This window comes from Enoplosus armatus, chromosome 24 (assembly GCF_043641665.1).
Source record: "Enoplosus armatus isolate fEnoArm2 chromosome 24, fEnoArm2.hap1, whole genome shotgun sequence".
Lineage (NCBI taxonomy): Eukaryota > Metazoa > Chordata > Actinopteri > Centrarchiformes > Enoplosidae > Enoplosus > Enoplosus armatus.
The window spans coordinates 12,574,556-12,592,054 of NC_092203.1; the positions used below are offsets into that span (position 1 = coordinate 12,574,556).

A 17,499-nucleotide genomic window follows, 5' to 3' on the forward strand; every position below is an offset into this window, starting at 1 on the left:
GAAGTCATCTGGAAGGAAACCTCTCTCTCTCTCTCTCTCTCTCTCTCTCTCTCTCCCTCCCCCCTGTCTTTGTATGAATGTCTCTCACCCTCTGTTTATGGAAATCTGGTTAGTTTTCTCTCATGAAAGGCCTGTTTACTCAATGCAGAGCTACACTATACAATAGAACATCTATAACAAGGCTTCATTGACTGAATCCTGAATTCAAAGAAACTGAAAGCACTTACACATACTGACTGATTACTAGTTGTTTGTTTCCTCCAACATGAAGGTTTTCAGTCCTGTTTCTTTGTTTCTTTGTTAGTAAAGAATAGATCTTAAAACTGACAGATTTGAATGGAATTTGGCATTAAGTTTGGCTTGTAGTTTGAGGACCTACAAGACTTGTTGTTTGTGACTAGTATTTGTTTGAACCAGAACACCAATCAAACATTCTCCAACAACTGGAGCTTTCTGATGTTGGCAGTTGTCTTTGAATGAGCCAGAATGTCTTGCTGATCAAACCGCTGACTTCATGACGATCTCAAATGGAGAGTGAAGAGGATGTGTATTGTAATTTAGAGGCACTCCTTTTATTATTGTGTTTAAAAGTGACAAAATGTCTCCAAGCAGGCAAGAAATATCGGAATAAAATATGCAGCAAGCAGTGGTTATTAAGAAGCCAACACAAGGGAGCTTTTCATCTTTGCCGTGAGCTGGAAAATGAAGACAGATCTGGTTTTGTAATCCTCTCTCGAGTCGCACCAGAGCAGCAGGCTGTTGGAAAAGCTAATTGAAAACACTGATTTCAGGGCCTGCATCTCTCCAGGGGAGCGACTGATGGTCACTTTGAGGTTTTAGGTAACAGGTGAGTACCAATGAGGCTGGCTTCATCAGGTCACCAATTGTGAAACACAATATGAATGAACATAACTCTTGCTTAATCTTCATCTTTTTCTAATTATATACCAGAAGCAGCCTCAGTGTTCGTTTTGAGTCAGATGATGAGTCGGATGTGACTCTGGGTTTGTGTTTTATAACATTTCTATATTTATTTATTAACTGTATTTAGAACTGTTCTTCACACTGAGTGTGTGCAGCAGTATTAGAACACAGAGAACTGTTCTGCATTAGGTTAGAGTGTAACAAGGTGGAAACAGGAAGCAACGCTCACATCATGGAATTCATACAAACACAATACACCCATTATTGTGTATGTGTGTGTGTGTGTGTGTGTGTGTGTGTGTGTGTGTGTGGTGGTGGTGGTGGGGGGAGTGGTGGGGGGAGTGTGTGTGTATGTGTGGGGGGGGCGCACTTCCTTTAACTGTGTTATTTGGGAACGTTAGGAATTCCCTCCCATAGTCTGTGAGAGTCCACATTTTTCCACTGAAGACGCATGTATTTAATCTCCTGATGTCTCTATGATCTGTATACCCCGCCCACCCCGATAACTGATATTATATATATTATATATAGCTATATAATATTTATAGTCGTAGGTCCAGATGACAAGGTCATGAGAGGCAGTTGAAAGCTCCAGTCCTCTCATTCAAGCTAGTAAGTGGGCTTTGATTTTTAAGTTTTAAGAATGAAGTTCAACACACTGAGATAGTTAGAAACTTTAATGTCGATATTGTGTAAAAGTGTTTGGATCATAGACTGTGTAACAGAAGTGGACGTAGCAACCGTGACGTCTCCCGTTGGTGTGTGGACTACCGTTTTGAAGCCTCGAGTTTGACATTTTGGCCATCGCCATCTTGCTGTTTTGGAGCCAGAAGTGACCATATTTGGATGAGAGGGTGGAGGATTAAATGACTACAGACCCGTTGCCCTGACCTCTGTGGTCATGAAATCATTTGAACGCCTGGTCCTGTCCCACCTCAAATCCATCACAGACTCTCTGCTGGACCCGCTGCATTTCGCCTACAGAGCCAACAGGTCTGTAGACGACGCCGTCAACCTGGCTCTACACTTCATCCTCCAGCACCTGGACTCCGCAGGATCCTATGCCAGGATCCTGTTTGTGGACTTCAGCTCTGCCTTCAACACGATCGTCCCGGCTCTTCTTCAGGACAAGCTCTCCCATCTTAACGTGCCTGACCCCACCTGCAGGTGGATCACAGATTTCCTGTCTGACAGGAAGCAGCACGTGAAGCTGGGGAAACACGTCTCAGATTCGCGGACGATCAGCACCGGCTCCCCTCAAGGCTGCGTTCTTTCTCCCCTACTCTTCTCCCTCTACACCAACAGCTGCACCTCCAGTCACCAGTCTGTCAAGCTCCTGAAGTTCGCGGACGACACCACCCTCATCGGACTCATCTCTGGAGAGGATGAGTCTGCCTACAGGTGGGAGATTGACCACCTGGTGACCTGGTGCAACAGCAACAACCTGGAGCTTAACGCTTCAAAGACAGTGGAGATGGTTGTTGACTTTAGGAAGAGCGCAGCCCCACCCGCCCCCATCACCCTGTGTGACTCTCCAGTGGACACTGTGGAGTCCTTCCGTTTCCTGGGCTCCATCATCAGCCAGGACCTCCGGTGGGAGCTGAACATCAGCTCCCTCATCAAGAAAGCCCAACAGAGGATGTACTTCCTGAGGCAGCTGAGGAAGTTTAACCTGCCACAAAAAATGCTGGTTCACTTCTACACTGCCATCATAGAGTCCATCCTCACCTCCTCCATCACCGTCTGGTACGCTGCTGCCTCCACCAAGGACAGACGCAGACTGCAGCGTATCATCCGCTCTGCAGAGAGGGTGATCGGCTGCAACCTTCCATCTCTTCAGGACCTGTACTCCTCCAGGACCCTGAGGAGAGCAGGGAAGATCGCTGCCGACCCCTCCCACCCCGGACACCATCTGTTCGACCCCCTCCCCTCTGGCAGGAGGCTGCGGTCCATCAGGACCAAAACCTCCCGCCACAAAAACAGTTTCTTCCCCTCTGCAGTCAACCTGACAAACTCTCACTGACTCTGAATCAGAATCAGAATCAGAAATATTTTAGTGATCCCCGGGGGGAAATTGTACAGTACCGGTGCTCCCATTTACGATTAGAAAGTGGCATAAATTTAGAGCTAAAGTATGTACAAAATATAAAAATAAGAAATAGAAAATAGATATAGACCTGATTGACAGGTCGCTGTGGAAACAGCCTGTCAATCACATGGTAGCCCTCCCAAAGCATACCCTGCTTTATCATCTATTTTACTCTAACCAACCTCCAGCAGACCCTGAGGTTGGTGCCTGGTTTGAATTCAAGGACACAGTTAATGAAGACAGACATTAAAATAAATCAACAACACGCAGATACAGTTAGAAAATACACACTATCAAGTGTAGCTGTATCGCCCTTCACCTGACTCCATTCGCTTTGGTGCAATTTTTGTATCTCTTATTGCAACCTTCTGTCTCAATGTGTGTTGGTGTTTATGGTATTTCATATCTTTTATTTATAGTAGATGTATTTATCTGTATATATGTATCTCTTCTTGTACTTTTGCTACTGTGACACTTTATTAATTTCATCTATTTATTTTTTCAATTACTTACTCTCCCTTTATAGTGTTTTAAATGTTGTTCTAATTAATTAATAAATATGTATAGAAACAGCAGAAACCAGGAGGCGACAACGACTGTAAATGCTGTTCATTGCACCGTAGAAGAAGAAACAGCTGCTGTTGTTGTGGAAGTGATCATCTGACTGATGTAAAGCTAAAGCTAACAGTGAATCATCATCATCATCAACCTGAAGACATTTTCATCTCTCCGGAGGGAAACAACATGGCGTTCATCACAGCCAACTGGAACCCGCTGGGAGAAGCTTTTTATCGGTCAGTTTATCTCTGGTTTATCGGCCAGACAGCAACTAGCATCCATGGCTAACGTTAGCCCTGCAACTGACCAAAGACTGCAGCTGTAAAAAGGCTAAATGTTAACTGTTAGCTCACTGCAGGTTAAATACAATCTACCGACAGATGTGTTTTTAATCCAGTTTGTTTTAAAGTGTGAACAGAGCTAACGTTACTGTTTGTTAGCTGCCTGCTAGCATTGTTGTCCTGCTGATCATGTGATACTGCTAACGTTAGCTTCACGTTGGTTTTCAATGTAATTTCACAGTGTTTGTGTATGTGAGCGGACTGCCGTTAGCTGCTAGCAGATAGATGGACCTCACCGTGCACGTTCATTCAATAATTCTACAAAAAAACAAGCGTGTTAATGTCATCACGTTTAATCACACAGCACAACACAACAGATGATGTCAGGTGACTTACTTTCATGACGGGAGTTAAAATGATTTTAAATGGAGTCTGGTGGAACCGAACAAAAATCCAAAAGGAAGAGTTTTATACGTGCAAACATTGAACGTGATGCACTATGACATATTGTGTCTGTTAATGTAACTATTTGTGTGTGTGTGTGTATGTATATACATATATATACACCCTAACCCTAACCCATATATGTGTATGTGTGTATATGACAGTAAAACCGAGCTGTATGAGATGTGTTGGAATTTGAGGGATGGACTCAGAGACTGTCTGGTGGCTGCAGCTCCATATGGAGGACCAATAGGTGCGCGTGCGCACACACACACACACACACACACATACACACAAACTCTTTTGAAAAATATTTTCAGTGAAGTTCCAAAGTCACAGTGCTATAAAATATAAAATTGCTATAAAATGTTAATGTATTCTGATATATTTGTATACTCAGTGTTAAAACAGCACACTGTCATACTGTAGAGTGACTGTGTGAACACCACTGTCTGTCTCTCAGCTCTCCTCAGAGAACCTCACAGACGTTCTCCCAGTTCTCGTCCTCAGTTAGAGATTTATTCTGCGTCTGGAGTCGCCATCACCAGCTTCCCGGTAAATATTCACCTCATCAGATAATGTCTTCATTCATCAAGACATTACTATTAATACTATTAATATTAATTTTATTGATATGATCAAGCAATACTATTACATGTACTAGTTTAATATTTAGCAACATGCAGTATGCTAATATGGAATATGCAGTATACAGTGTAATACTTTGGCATGTAGTACTGTGCAGTCACATATAAACTACCATTATAGTATATTGCATAGTACTTTATCGATTACTATGTTTAGTATAATATGTTCAATATAACATGCAGAACACCCTGTAGTACTGTGTGGTCATGTAGTACTTTATAGAGTTGTATGTTTAGTACTGTGTAGTAATATAATATGTAGTAGTTTAATATTTAGTAACATGTTGAATATTAATATGTGTGTGTGTGTCTCCACCTGTCTCTCTCTCTGTCTGTCTCTCTGTCAGTGGAAGAGTGGTCCTGTGGTCCAGTTGGGTTGGACGGTCAGTGATGAGTTGTTGTGTATTCAGGAGGACGGATCAGTTCTGATCTACGATCTGTTCGGATCGTTCAAGAGACACTTCAGTATGGGTCAGGTCAGTCTATTAACTAGTCTGTATTATGTTAACTAACCACTTCAGTATGGGTCAGGTCAGTCTGCTAACATGTTAACTAACTAATCGTTAGTTGGTTTACTTTGGACTTGAGTCTCTGTCTGCTGCTTGTTGTTGTTTTTAACAGGAAGTGGTCCAGTGTCAGGTGTCAGAAGCCAAAGTGTTCCACTCTCCTTATGGAACAGGTGTCGCCATAGTAACAGGCTCCTCCCGCTTCACCCTGGCAACCAACATCGATGACCTGAAGCTCCGGAGGTTACCTGAAGTCCCAGGTAACACCTGGTTCACCTGTGTTTTTACTCTGAACTTAATGAAATCTGTTTCTCTGTCTCTGTACCTGTTTGTCTCTCTCACCTATATATCTGTAACTGTCTCTCACCTGTCTTGTCTGTCTCTCTCTGAGCCTGTCCGTCTCTTTGAACCTGTCTGTCCTCAGGTCTGCAAGGGAAGCCGTCCTGCTGGGTCGTCCTTACTCAGGACAGACAGACTAAAGTCCTGCTGTCCAATGGACCTGATGTCTACATCCTGGACAACACATCCTGTACTGCTGTGGTGAGACAGTTAGAGAGACAGACAGGTAGAAAGAGAGGTCTGGCAGGTACAGAGATACAGATGGTTAGAGACGGACAGACAGGTACAGATACACTGTATGATTACCTGTCTCTCTGTCTTCAGTGTCCTTCAGGTTTCAGTCCTCAAGATGGCAGTATTTTCCACATGTCTCTGTCTTTAAGTTATAACAGACAAGTACAGATAGATAAAAACTGGTTAGACAGGTAAACAGACAGACGGGTAACCTCACCTATCTGTCTTCAGTGTCCTCCAGGTCTCGGTCCTCAGGCTGGCAGTATTGTCCACATGTGTGTGTCTTTCAGTTATAAATACCTGGCTCTCTTCACTGACACTGGACACCTGTGGACAGGCTCCTCCCACCTCCAGGTGAGTTTCACCTCTGTCCAATCAGCTGTTTGATCTAACCTGAGTGGGCAGGGTCTGTGTGTATGACTGACAGGTGATTCTGTGTCTGCAGGACAAACTGAGTGAATTCGACACCAAAAAGTCGATGCCTCCCAAACAGATGGTCTGGTACGTACATCTGTCTACCTGTCTGTTTACCTGTCCACCTGTCTGTCTGTAGGTTTCCCTGTTTAAATGTCTGTCTACCTGCCTGCCTGCCTGTCTGTCTATCTATTTACCTGTCTGTCTTCTGTTTACCTGTCTGTCTGCTATCCGTTTACCTGTGTTTGTCCACTTATTTACCTGTCTGTCTGTACTGGTTTATTTGTATACCTTTCTGTCTCTTTACCTGTCTCTCCATCTGTTTACATATTGCTTTATCTGTCTACCTATTGGTCCATTAAACAGTTTGACCCTCTCTACCTGTCCAGGTGTCGCAGACCGAAGAGTCAGCAGCCGTCTGTGGTGTTGATGTGGGACAGACTGCTCATGGTAGCTGGAATCTGTAATGACACCATCCAGTATCCTTTAAACCAGTTCAGACTGTAACCAAACCAGTTCAGACTGGTGCTCCAGTGGCTTGTTAAGGTGCCCCAGGAGCTTGTTAAGGTTCTCTTGGAACTTGATAAGATGCTCCAGTGGCTTGTTTAAGTCCTCTTGGGCCTCATTAAGGTCTTCTTGGGACTTGTTAGGGTGCTCCTGGCGGTCCTAAGGTTCTCGTGGGGCTTGTTAAGGTTCTCCTGTGGCTTGTTATGGTTTCCTGAAGCTCCAGGAGCCTGTTAAGGTTCATCTGGTGCTTGTTAAGGTGCGTCTTGGCCTTGGTTAGGTTCTCCTGACGCTCGTTAGTATCTTCCAGGGTCTTGTTATGTACTCCAGGGGTGGACTAAGATGCTGTGGGTCTTTAATCTGGTATTAGGTTAAAGAACCTTCTTCAGGTGTTTCAGTTGACCTCTTCGTTTGAGGTTTTGATGTTTGATGCCTGTTTGACCCTTGACCCTTGACCTCAGGTACTCCATAGAAGATCAGTGTGTTTTGGTCGGAGAACTGGATGGAGTTCGGATCATCAGCTCGACCAATCAAGAGCTGCTTCAGGAGGTTCCTCTGGTCTGTCAGGACATCTTCAAGATCGCTTCCATGGCTCCTGGAGCTCTGCTGCTGGAGGCCCACAGGGAGTATGAGGTAAAAACCTGTCTGTCTGAACACCTGTCTGTCTGACTACCTGTCTGAACACCTGTCTGTCTGACTACCTGTCTGAACACATGTCTGTCTGACTACCTGTCTGTCTGTTTGTCTGATAGAGGTCTCGCTGATACAAGTCTAAATATTTGTCTCTGATTTCTGTCTTCGTCTGTTTGTGTAGAAGTTGAGTCAGAAGGCAGATGAGTACCTGAGGGAGATCAAGGAGCAAAGCATGCTGGGAGAAGCAGTCCGACAGTGTGTGGAGGCGGCAGGACACGAATATGACACCAACACACAGAAATCCCTGCTGAGGGTGAGAACCCACTGAACACAGTTTGTTCTGTGTCAGTATTCTGTGGTGTAATGAAGTGTTTCGTCCACCAGGCGGCGTCGTTCGGGAAGTGTTTCCTGACCGACTTTGGTCCTGATCCATTTGTGTCGACCTGCAGAGAACTCCGAGTGCTGAATGCTGTCAGAGAGAGCGCCGTGGGACTGCCGCTCACACACACTCAGTATCCACCTACACAGGTGCATCATGGGAAATGTAGTGTAAAGTGGTCTTCAGTTTTTAATCTGTAGTGATGGATGGTTAATGAGCAGTGACTGTGATGTTATCATCTGATGTTTGACTACCGACCAATCAGATGTCAGATCGGTCTCCTGTCAGTCATCAAACAGATTTCCGCAGTTTCACAGTGACGAGCTCCTTGACCTCTGACCTTAGATTCAAACAGATGACTCTACAGGTGCTGATCGACAGGTGAGTCAGCTCATCCAACCTGTCTGTCTCTGTCTCTGTCTGTAGCTGTTTGTCTCCCTGAACCTGTCTGTCTCTCTGTACCTGTCTGTCTCTCAGGCTGGTGTATCGACAGTTTTATCCGTTAGCGATAGAAATCTGTCGTTACCTGAAGATTCCAGATTATCAGGGAGGCAGCAGAGTCCTCAAACACTGGGCTTCATGCAAGGTAACCTGTCTCACCTGACTCACCTGTCTCACCTGTCCCACCTGACTCAGAACTCACCTGTTTGATGTGTGATGTGGTTGTGGGCGTGTCCAGGTGCAGCAGAAGGACCTATCAGACGAGGCCATAGCCCGAGCGGTGTGTGTGAAGGTTGGAGACTCACCTGGTGTTTCTTACTCGCACATCGCAGCTAAAGCTTACGAATGTGGACGCACTGAGCTCGCCATCAAGGTACCTTAATGTTACATCATTTATACTTACATTTATATATGTTCTATTCACAGACACCAGAACAGTTTGTCTCCGCACACTCATCAACAGATAAATCAGTCATGTGATGTCACAACAATACCTGTTCACTAACCGTGTAGTGTAACCTTAAAACATTTGACTGTACATAACAGTGAGATATACACAGAATATTATAACACACACTGAAATCATTCGAACTAACAGCTCACATTACTGACGAGCATTTCCCACGTGTGTTTTGGTGAAACATTGAATTTTATCATCTGAACATTTTAAACAGTTCTGCAGAATATTAGAAAAGCTGAAATATGGCTGCATGTTGATGGAAATGATCGGCACTAACTGAAGGAGTAAACTGAAGTTATTTGTCTCAAACATGTAAAACTACTGAATCGTCCTTTAACATCCTTTTTACTGTCAATCATGAGCAGCACTCTCATACAAGTCTTAACTGTGACACGAGAAGTCGTTTCAGTCATAAGTCATAATAACACACATCAGGTGTGTCAGACAGACAGGAACTTTTACAAGGATAATGTATTTTGTACTGGGCAAATAGCCTTTGCTGCAGTCCTGTTTTCACTGTATTAGAGATCCAAGATGGCGCCGCGGATGGCTGCCTCGGTCTGTTGGAGCGCATTGTTTTGCCTTGTTTTGTTTGTAAACAGTGTTTTTTGTTTTGGTTCACGGAGCTCTTTCACCAGAGAAGAGCTCATGAACATCAGGGGAACATCTCCAGTGGATTTGTTTCCCGAATTTCTCGCACCTTTAACTGTTTTATGGGACATTCTGGTCAAAGGTGCTCTCACCTTTGCAGCTCTACGTCGACGTAGAGGGAAACGTGCCGGTGCGCTCGTGCGTCTTCGCCGGCGAGGACAACGCACACCGCTACCCGGAATATTTCTCTCTAACGTGCGCTCACTGGGGAATAAGATGGACGAACTCCAGCTGCTGATGAGGAGAAACAAGGACTTTTATTCATCTGCTGTTTTGTGCTTCACGGAGACATGGCTGGGGGAAAGAACTCCCGACGCGGCGCTGCAGCTGGGCGGATTCCAGCTACTCCGAGCGGACCGCGACGCGCAACTCTCCGGCAAAACAAAGGGTGGAGGTATTTGTTTCTACATCAACAGCAGCTGGTGTAACGACGTGACAGTGATCCGACGGCATTGCTCTCCTTCCCTGGAAACTTTTTTCATAAACTGTAAACCCTACTACTCCCCCCGTGAGTTCGCTTCATTCATTCTGGTCGGTGTTTACATTCCACCGGAGGCCAACGTGCAGGACGCACAGCGCGCACTCGCCGATCAGATACTGGAAACGGAGCGGACCAACCCGGACTCCTTAGTTATTGTCCTCGGTGACTTTAACAAAGGTAATCTCAGACATGAACTCCCCAAATACAAACAGTTTATTAAATGCCCCACCAGGGAGGGGAACACTCTGGATCACTGTTACACCACAGTCAGTAACGCTTTTCACGCCGTCACCCGCGCTGCACTGGGACACTCCGACCACGACATGGTCCACCTGATTCCCACATACAGGCAGAAATTAAAACTTTCTAAGCCTGTTGTGAGAACTTCGAAGAAGTGGACCAGTGAAGCTGCAGAGGACCTGAAGGCGTGTTTGGACTGTACTGACTGGGATGTTTTCAGGACTGCTACCAACAGTCTGGATGAGTACACAGAGGCTGTGACTTCATATATCAGCTTCTGTGAGGACTGCTGCGTACCAACTCGGACCAGGGTGAGTTACAACAACGACAAACCCTGGTTCACAGCAAGACTGCGACAGCTGAGGTTGGAAAAGGAAGAGGCGTTTAAGAGTGGCAACAGAGCAGAGTTTAAGGAAGCCAAGTACAAGTTTAGCAAGGCGGTGAGGGAAGCTAAACGACTGTACTCAGAGAGACTACAAGACCAGTTCTCCTCCAACGACTCTGCTTCTGTGTGGAGGGGGCTCAGGCAGATCACCAACTACAAGCCAAGAGCCCCCAACTCTGCTAACGACCGACGCCTCGCCAACAGCCTCAACGACTTCTACTGTCGTTTTGAAAGACAATGGGACAGTCCTGACACCATCCCCCACACCATCACCCACCAGCTCCAGCCCAACAGCCCCAACCCCCTCATCACACCTGGGGCTGAACTCTCACACCTCTTACCACCACAGCTGCCCCCCCCAGTGCCCCCCACTCCTCCAGCATCGACACCTCTGTCTGTCCTTGAAAGAGATGTGAACAGACTCTTCAAGAGACAAAACCCGCGTAAAGCTGCTGGACCAGACTCCATCTCCCCATCCTGCCTGAAGCGCTGCGCCGATCAGCTGTCTCCGGTGTTCACGGACATCTTCAACACCTCACTGGAGACATGCCACGTGCCAGCCTGCTTCAAGGCCTCCACCATCATCCCCGTCCCCAAAAAACCAGGGCCCACAGGATTAAATGACTACAGACCCGTCGCCCTGACCTCTGTGGTCATGAAATAATTTGAACGCCTGGTCCTGTCCCACCTCAAATCCATCACAGACTCTCTGCTGGACCCCCTGCAGTTCGCCTACAGAGCCAACAGGTCTGTAGACGACGCCGTCAACCTGGCTCTACACTTCATCCTCCAGCACCTGGACTCCGCAGGATCCTATGCCAGGATCCTGTTTGTGGACTTCAGCTCTGCCTTCAACACCATCGTCCCGGCTCTTCTTCAGGACAAGCTCTCCCAGCTCAACGTGCCTGACCCCACCTGCAGGTGGATCACAGATTTCCTGTCTGACAGGAAGCAGCACGTGAAGCTGGGGAAACACGTCTCAGACTCGCGGACGATCAGCACCGGCTCCCCTCAAGGCTGCGTTCTTTCTCCACTACTCTTCTCCCTGTACACCAACAGCTGCACCTCCAGTCACCAGTCCGTCAAGCTCCTGAAGTTCGCGGACGACACCACCCTCATCGGACTCATCTCTGGAGAGGATGAGTCTGCCTACAGGTGGGAGATTGACCACCTGGTGACCTGGTGCAACAGCAACAACCTGGAGCTTAACGCTTCAAAGACAGTGGAGATGGTTGTTGACTTTAGGAAGAGCGCAGCCCCACCCGCCCCCATCACCCTGTGTGACTCTCCAGTGGACACTGTGGAGTCCTTCCGTTTCCTGGGCTCCATCATCAGCCAGGACCTCCGGTGGGAGCTGAACATCAGCTCCCTCATCAAGAAAGCCCAACAGAGGATGTACTTCCTGAGGCAGCTGAGGAAGTTTAACCTGCCACAAAAAATGCTGGTTCACTTCTACACTGCCATCATAGAGTCCATCCTCACCTCCTCCATCACCGTCTGGTACGCTGCTGCCTCCACCAAGGACAGACGCAGACTGCAGCGTATCATCCGCTCTGCAGAGAGGGTGATCGGCTGCAACCTCCCATCTCTTCAGGACCTGTACTCCTCCAGGACCCTGAGGAGAGCCAGGAAGATCGCTGCTGACCCCTCCCACCCCGGACACCATCTGTTCGACCCCCTCCCCTCTGGCAGGAGGCTGCGGTCCATCAGGACCAAAACCTCCCGCCACAAAACCAGTTTCTTCCCCTCTGCAGTCAACCTGACAAACTCTCACTGACACCCCCCCGAACACTACCACAAGCTATACAAGCTATACGTTATATTAACGTACATCACCCCTGTCCCCACTGCGTTACATTAACGCACCCACCCCCTACTGGACACTTTATCTGGACACTTTACTTTACTTTATTCTGGTCACTGCACTGTTGTTATTTATCTTATCTTATTTTTATTTTTATTCTTATTGTTATTTTAGCTTTTATATTCTACTTATTTGTTATCAAAACAATAGCACCTTCAGACCACAGCAAATTCCTTGTAATGTATGTTACTTGGCAATAAACAGTTTCTGATTCTGATTCTGATTCTGAAACAAATAAGCAAATAAGCATTAATAGTTTAACATGCTAATTATATGTTCTGCACCAGCTGTATCACTGATTGTACAAATATTCTGCTTCAGTTTTGTGTTTCGTACCTCTGAACTCTGGACACTTTGGTTCCAAATGGTTTGCTTTCTTTTCTCTGTATCAGTTGTTGGATTTCGAGGCTCGATCTGGAGAACAGGTTCCTCTGCTGCTGAAGATGAAGAGGAGTCAGTTGGCTCTCAGTAAAGCTGTGGAGAGTGGAGACACTGACCTGGGTGAGTGTCTGTTACAGGTTTCCCTTTTTTATTTTGAGACAATGGTGACGCAGTTAGTGCACGGACCTTTAGGTTCGATATCCAGTCCTGATAGCTTCTGGAACTTAAGCTAATCTAGCTTTCATTACAAACACACATTCGTCACCTTGATCTTGCTGAAGATGTGAATGTCACGCTTGGTATAAGTGCATCAGAGCAAGGCACAATAGTTTTGGCCGTTGCATGTTGTTGGAAACAAACCGGCGGCCAATAATACAAAAGCCCCACTTGTGTTAGCCCCGCCCACCACCTGTCTGTCAGGTAGATGATGTAACACTGATGTTGTTTTCAGTTTACACAGTGGTGAGTTACTTGAAGAATGAGATGAACCGAGGAGATTTCTTTATGACTCTGAGGAACCAACCGATCGCACTCAGCCTCTATAGACAGGTACTCTTTGTCATCTTCATCATTACCCTCCCCCTCTTCAGTCTCTATAGACAAGTACTCCTCGCCTTCACCTGATTTATTAATAATATAATAATAATATCTTAATTTCTATTGCACTTTTTATAACAAGTCAACAAAGTGAGAATAAAATAAGAGTGTCAATAAAGTGATGAAGAAATAAAATAATAAAGGTGTTTTCTTATCCACAGCCTTCAGATTTCCCCTGTGGTTTGTTAATCTGTGGTTTATTTCTCTGTGTTATCAGTTCTGTAAACTGCAGGAACAGGAAACTCTGAGGGATCTTTATAACCAGGATGATGATCACCAGGAACTGGCCAACTATTACGTTACTGCCAGTTACAGAGAAAAGGTAACAACAACAATCAGACTCTGCTTGTTTGTTTGTGATCTGAAAGTAAAGCAGATCAACCTCAGAACTGTGTGGCAGCAGATCTGTTGATCCATCAGCTGATCGTCAGTGATTCTGATTTAAATCAAGTGACATAAAGACTTTATTTAAATGTCTGTTTTACTGACCATCTGTCTCTCTCTCCCCCTCTGCCTGTCTGTCTCTCTGTGTGCAGAGGTTGGAGAGCCGTCTGTCTCTCCTGCAGAGTGCTGTAGATGAATACAACAAGGCGAAGAACGAGTTCGCTGTGAAGGTAAAACTCTAACCCACACCATTAATCTTTTATATTAAAACTATATATAATAATATATAAACTATGTTAAATAAACAGCCACAGTTTAAGACCCTGTTGTAGTTTCTCTGAGTCTGTGACTCTGATTATAACGATGACGCCTCATGTTTCACTCACATGATGTTTTATTACCAGCTGACATGTAAAGCAGAACCTGGCTGGGCCTCATAGTTCTGGTTCAGAGGGTCTCAGGATATGTCACAGATTTAGTTTTTGGTCTAGAGGACAGGATCTGGGACCAGGATCAATAGACAGTGTAATAAAGTGACTGTTCTATATTTTAGTAACTCTAGAGTTCAGTCTCTTTGAATACAACTTCCAGTATTGACAATGTATTTTAATGTCCATATAATGTCTAAAAAGTTGAATGAATGTTTAATCAGCGACTGTTTATCTCATCGGATGTAATGACAACTACTATTTTCTATGTCGATTCAGATAGTTGATGTTGATTCAGCAAGTGGACAGAATAACAAAATTGTTGATATGATCTCTGGATCAATCAAAGATGGTTTTATACAAAAAGGACTATCACTCTCTTTCATTTTGATGTTTCAAAAGCTGCATGGTGGGCTGTGGTTTCACTGTTCATAAAGAGGACTGTGTTTACATCTGTCAGACAGGGAGCTGTAAAGGTGTCGAGACACCTGGTGGGATGAATCTCCCATCATGTCATGTTCGATTTTTCATAGCTTTAACTAAATATTTTGTCTTCAGGCCACAGAGGACGAGATGCGTCTCCTTCGTGTCCAAAGAAAACTGGATGACGAGAAAGGGGCGGGGCTTCTTGGACTGTCTCTCCAGGTACAGGAAGGGGCAGGGCTATTTATATATGTGTATATATGTATGTATATGTGTATATATATGTATGTATATGTATATAAATGTGTATGTATGTATATGTGTGGATGTATATGTGTGTGTATATATATATATATATATATATATACTAGTTGGTAATGTTAACCTAAACAAAGGTGGACTTTCAGGTTGTCCAGTCACTCCAGAGGTGTCATTTATAACCTTTGTGTATGCACAAAACGGGGCCTGAAAGAGGCCACTTCCCATGCAAAAGTTGTGATCTAAAAAAACAAACTTGACTGCAGAATGAGCTCACCTGTAAGTAAACTCTGAGCCGTGCGTACCAACATGTTGGAGACGCAGACGGTGAGGTGGTGAACTGAAGCCAGACTGTATTATGATGCCTCTCACACATTTAATTTCACTTAATATCAAACATAGATTATAAATCCACGTTATCAGAAACATTCAGACCAGCAGTGTTATTTGTACTTGTGCTTGTAGTGAGCCATAACTATTCCATAAGCACCTTTACTTTGAAAAGTTATAAACTAACTCAAATCTTAAATCAAAGTCCGCTATATTGTGTATATATAATACGAAGACATTTAATATAGATCCTACGCACTGTTTTATAGAGGAGACCCCTGGTCTGTTTAGCTTGAAAATTCCACTATGCAGACGACACTACACTGTTCCTAAACATTAACATCAAATTCCTGCTGTACATTTAATTTTTTATCCAAGACCTCAGGGTTGTTTCATAATTTGAATAAGTGTTACCAATTAAAAACTGTGTCCAGGATGTAGTCGCTATCTGCCTTGTGATGTCACTTCCTGTGTGTCCTGTTACTACAGGCAACCATGGAGGCTCTGCTGGCTTTAGGACTCCACAAACAAGCCGAACAACTTTTCAGAGACTTCAGAGTTCCTGACAAAAGGTGAGACTTTCAGGAGGTGATGTCACTGTTGTCTCTGCTCTCTGATTGGCTGAATACATGATTTTCAGGTAAGAGCTGGCCTTTAGAGATGCGTTTTTCCTTCAATAACATCAAACTGTCACAGAAAATGTAAGATAATCCTTTATAAGATAATCCTTTAATAATCCCTTTTAATTAATTTGCTTTTGCTTAATTTGCATTGTTACAGCAGCATACAGGATAGTGCAATAACAAGAGACCTAAGTAGAAAATCAAGATATAATAAATAAAAACAATAAAGACTATATGAATGAGCTACTAAAACTAAAAAAAACAACTATAACAAACAAAGTTTTCAGTGCTGTCGCTTCAGCTGACGTCTTTTAGTGTATATAATTGAACCGGCACTCATTTCCTTTAGGACTTTCACTTAACTGCTTCATCTCCAGTTCACTTTATCACCAACACTTCAACTGACACTTCAACTCCTTTCCGTATTCATATTCCAACTATTTCAAATATTTCAATGGCAAAATTTCAGCAGCAAGTACATTTACATCTTCATGTTCTTCAGTGTCCCTCCACTTGTCTGTCTACCTGTCTCTCTCACCTGTGTGTCTCTACCTGTCTATCTGTGCAGGTATTGGTGGTTAAAACTGAAGTCTCTGGCAGAGAAGGAGGAGTGGGATGAGTTAGAGAAGTTCTCAAAGAGCAAGAAGTCTCCTATTGGCTACCTGGTAAGAATAAGCCATGCCCCCTTGTTAGCCTTGTCAACCTGTCATTTTAAAAAAAGATTTAACAATTATAAAGCAACATTGTTAACTTGGTTATTTTAAATAATGATAGAGCTACATCTCTCATGATCTTTGGCGTTGTCTCTTCTTCAGGCGTTTGTTGAAGTTTGCATGAAGAGTAACAACAAGTACGAAGCCAAGAAGTACGTTTCCAAGGTAACACCTGAGCAGAAGGTCAAAGCTCACCTGGCCATCAGGTAAGACTAAGAACACGTGACATCATCAGACAGGTGAGACCTGACCACTCAGGTAACTCTTCTTCTCCTCTTCCTGTCAGTGATCTTGAGGGGGCGGCTGACGCTGCGATTGAACGCAAGAACGAATCAGAGATGGGGGTGGTCCTCTCCAGGTGCTCTGCCTCTGACCGACTGTTGATTGACAGATTGAACAGAGCCAGAGCCTCCGCTGCCAAAAAGTGATCCTCCATTCAGAGTGTATGTACAGAGACAGCACAGCCTCCTCTGCCAAGAAGTGATCTTTCTGATTGATACTCAGGCGTTACCATTGCAACCAGAGCTGGAGTTGTATGTTCTTCATGTGCTTTAATGTCAGAAGTAAAACAGCTGATTATCTGTGGTGATAAATGACATTTGATTATTGATTACCCTGCTGATGTAACTTCTAAACATGTTTTCCTCCTCTGTGTTTCTGTCTGAAATCGGAATAAAAACTAGGGCTGTACCCAACTCAGAATTAGTCGAATTGGATTTGGCTTCAATACGAATATTAGACTATTTGTTCCCTTTTTTTCATATAAACCATCAAGCAATGTGTTATTAAACTGGAATGGGGTTTGGCGGAGCGTTCAGGGTGACAGCGATGTTCAGTAATATAGTGCAACGACATTTTTTGCAGACATTAGATATCAAACAAAAGCCA

The 17,499-nt window shown here is 44.5% G+C and overlaps 1 protein-coding gene across 2 annotated transcripts; it reads left to right on the top strand.

Moving 5' to 3' along the window:
- The first annotated feature begins 3,687 nt into the window (after nt 1-3,687).
- On the top strand, nt 3,688-17,306 carry vps16 (VPS16 core subunit of CORVET and HOPS complexes). Of its 2 annotated transcripts, XM_070930362.1 has the most exons (24): nt 3,688-3,807; nt 4,461-4,549; nt 4,760-4,851; nt 5,291-5,419; nt 5,565-5,709; nt 5,874-5,989; nt 6,254-6,376; nt 6,468-6,523; nt 6,826-6,915; nt 7,402-7,573; nt 7,755-7,886; nt 7,958-8,085; nt 8,298-8,333; nt 8,430-8,538; nt 8,632-8,766; nt 12,867-12,975; nt 13,307-13,404; nt 13,670-13,774; nt 13,989-14,066; nt 14,823-14,909; nt 15,765-15,847; nt 16,467-16,563; nt 16,714-16,817; nt 16,898-17,306. In XM_070930362.1, the coding sequence occupies exons 1-24, from the start codon at nt 3,758-3,760 to the stop codon at nt 17,037-17,039; spliced, it is 2,505 nt and encodes an 834-aa protein (XP_070786463.1). In that variant the 5' UTR covers nt 3,688-3,757; the 3' UTR covers nt 17,040-17,306. The 2 variants fall into 2 exon arrangements, with proteins under 2 accessions (XP_070786463.1, XP_070786464.1); XM_070930363.1 differs by lacking the exons at nt 7,402-7,573; nt 7,755-7,886; nt 7,958-8,085.
- Nucleotides 17,307-17,499: the final 193 nt, after the last annotated feature.

Bases quoted from the DNA above. Each gene is read 5' to 3' on its own strand.
- vps16 (XM_070930362.1), top strand. From the start codon at position 3,758: ATGGCGTTCATCACAGCCAACTGGAACCCGCTGGGAGAAGCTTTTTAT. The intron at 5,420-5,564 runs GTCAGTCTATTA...TGTTTTTAACAG, and splicing joins GACACTTCAGTATGGGTCAG to GAAGTGGTCCAGTGTCAGGT. The intron at 7,574-7,754 runs GTAAAAACCTGT...CTGTTTGTGTAG, and splicing joins AGGCCCACAGGGAGTATGAG to AAGTTGAGTCAGAAGGCAGA.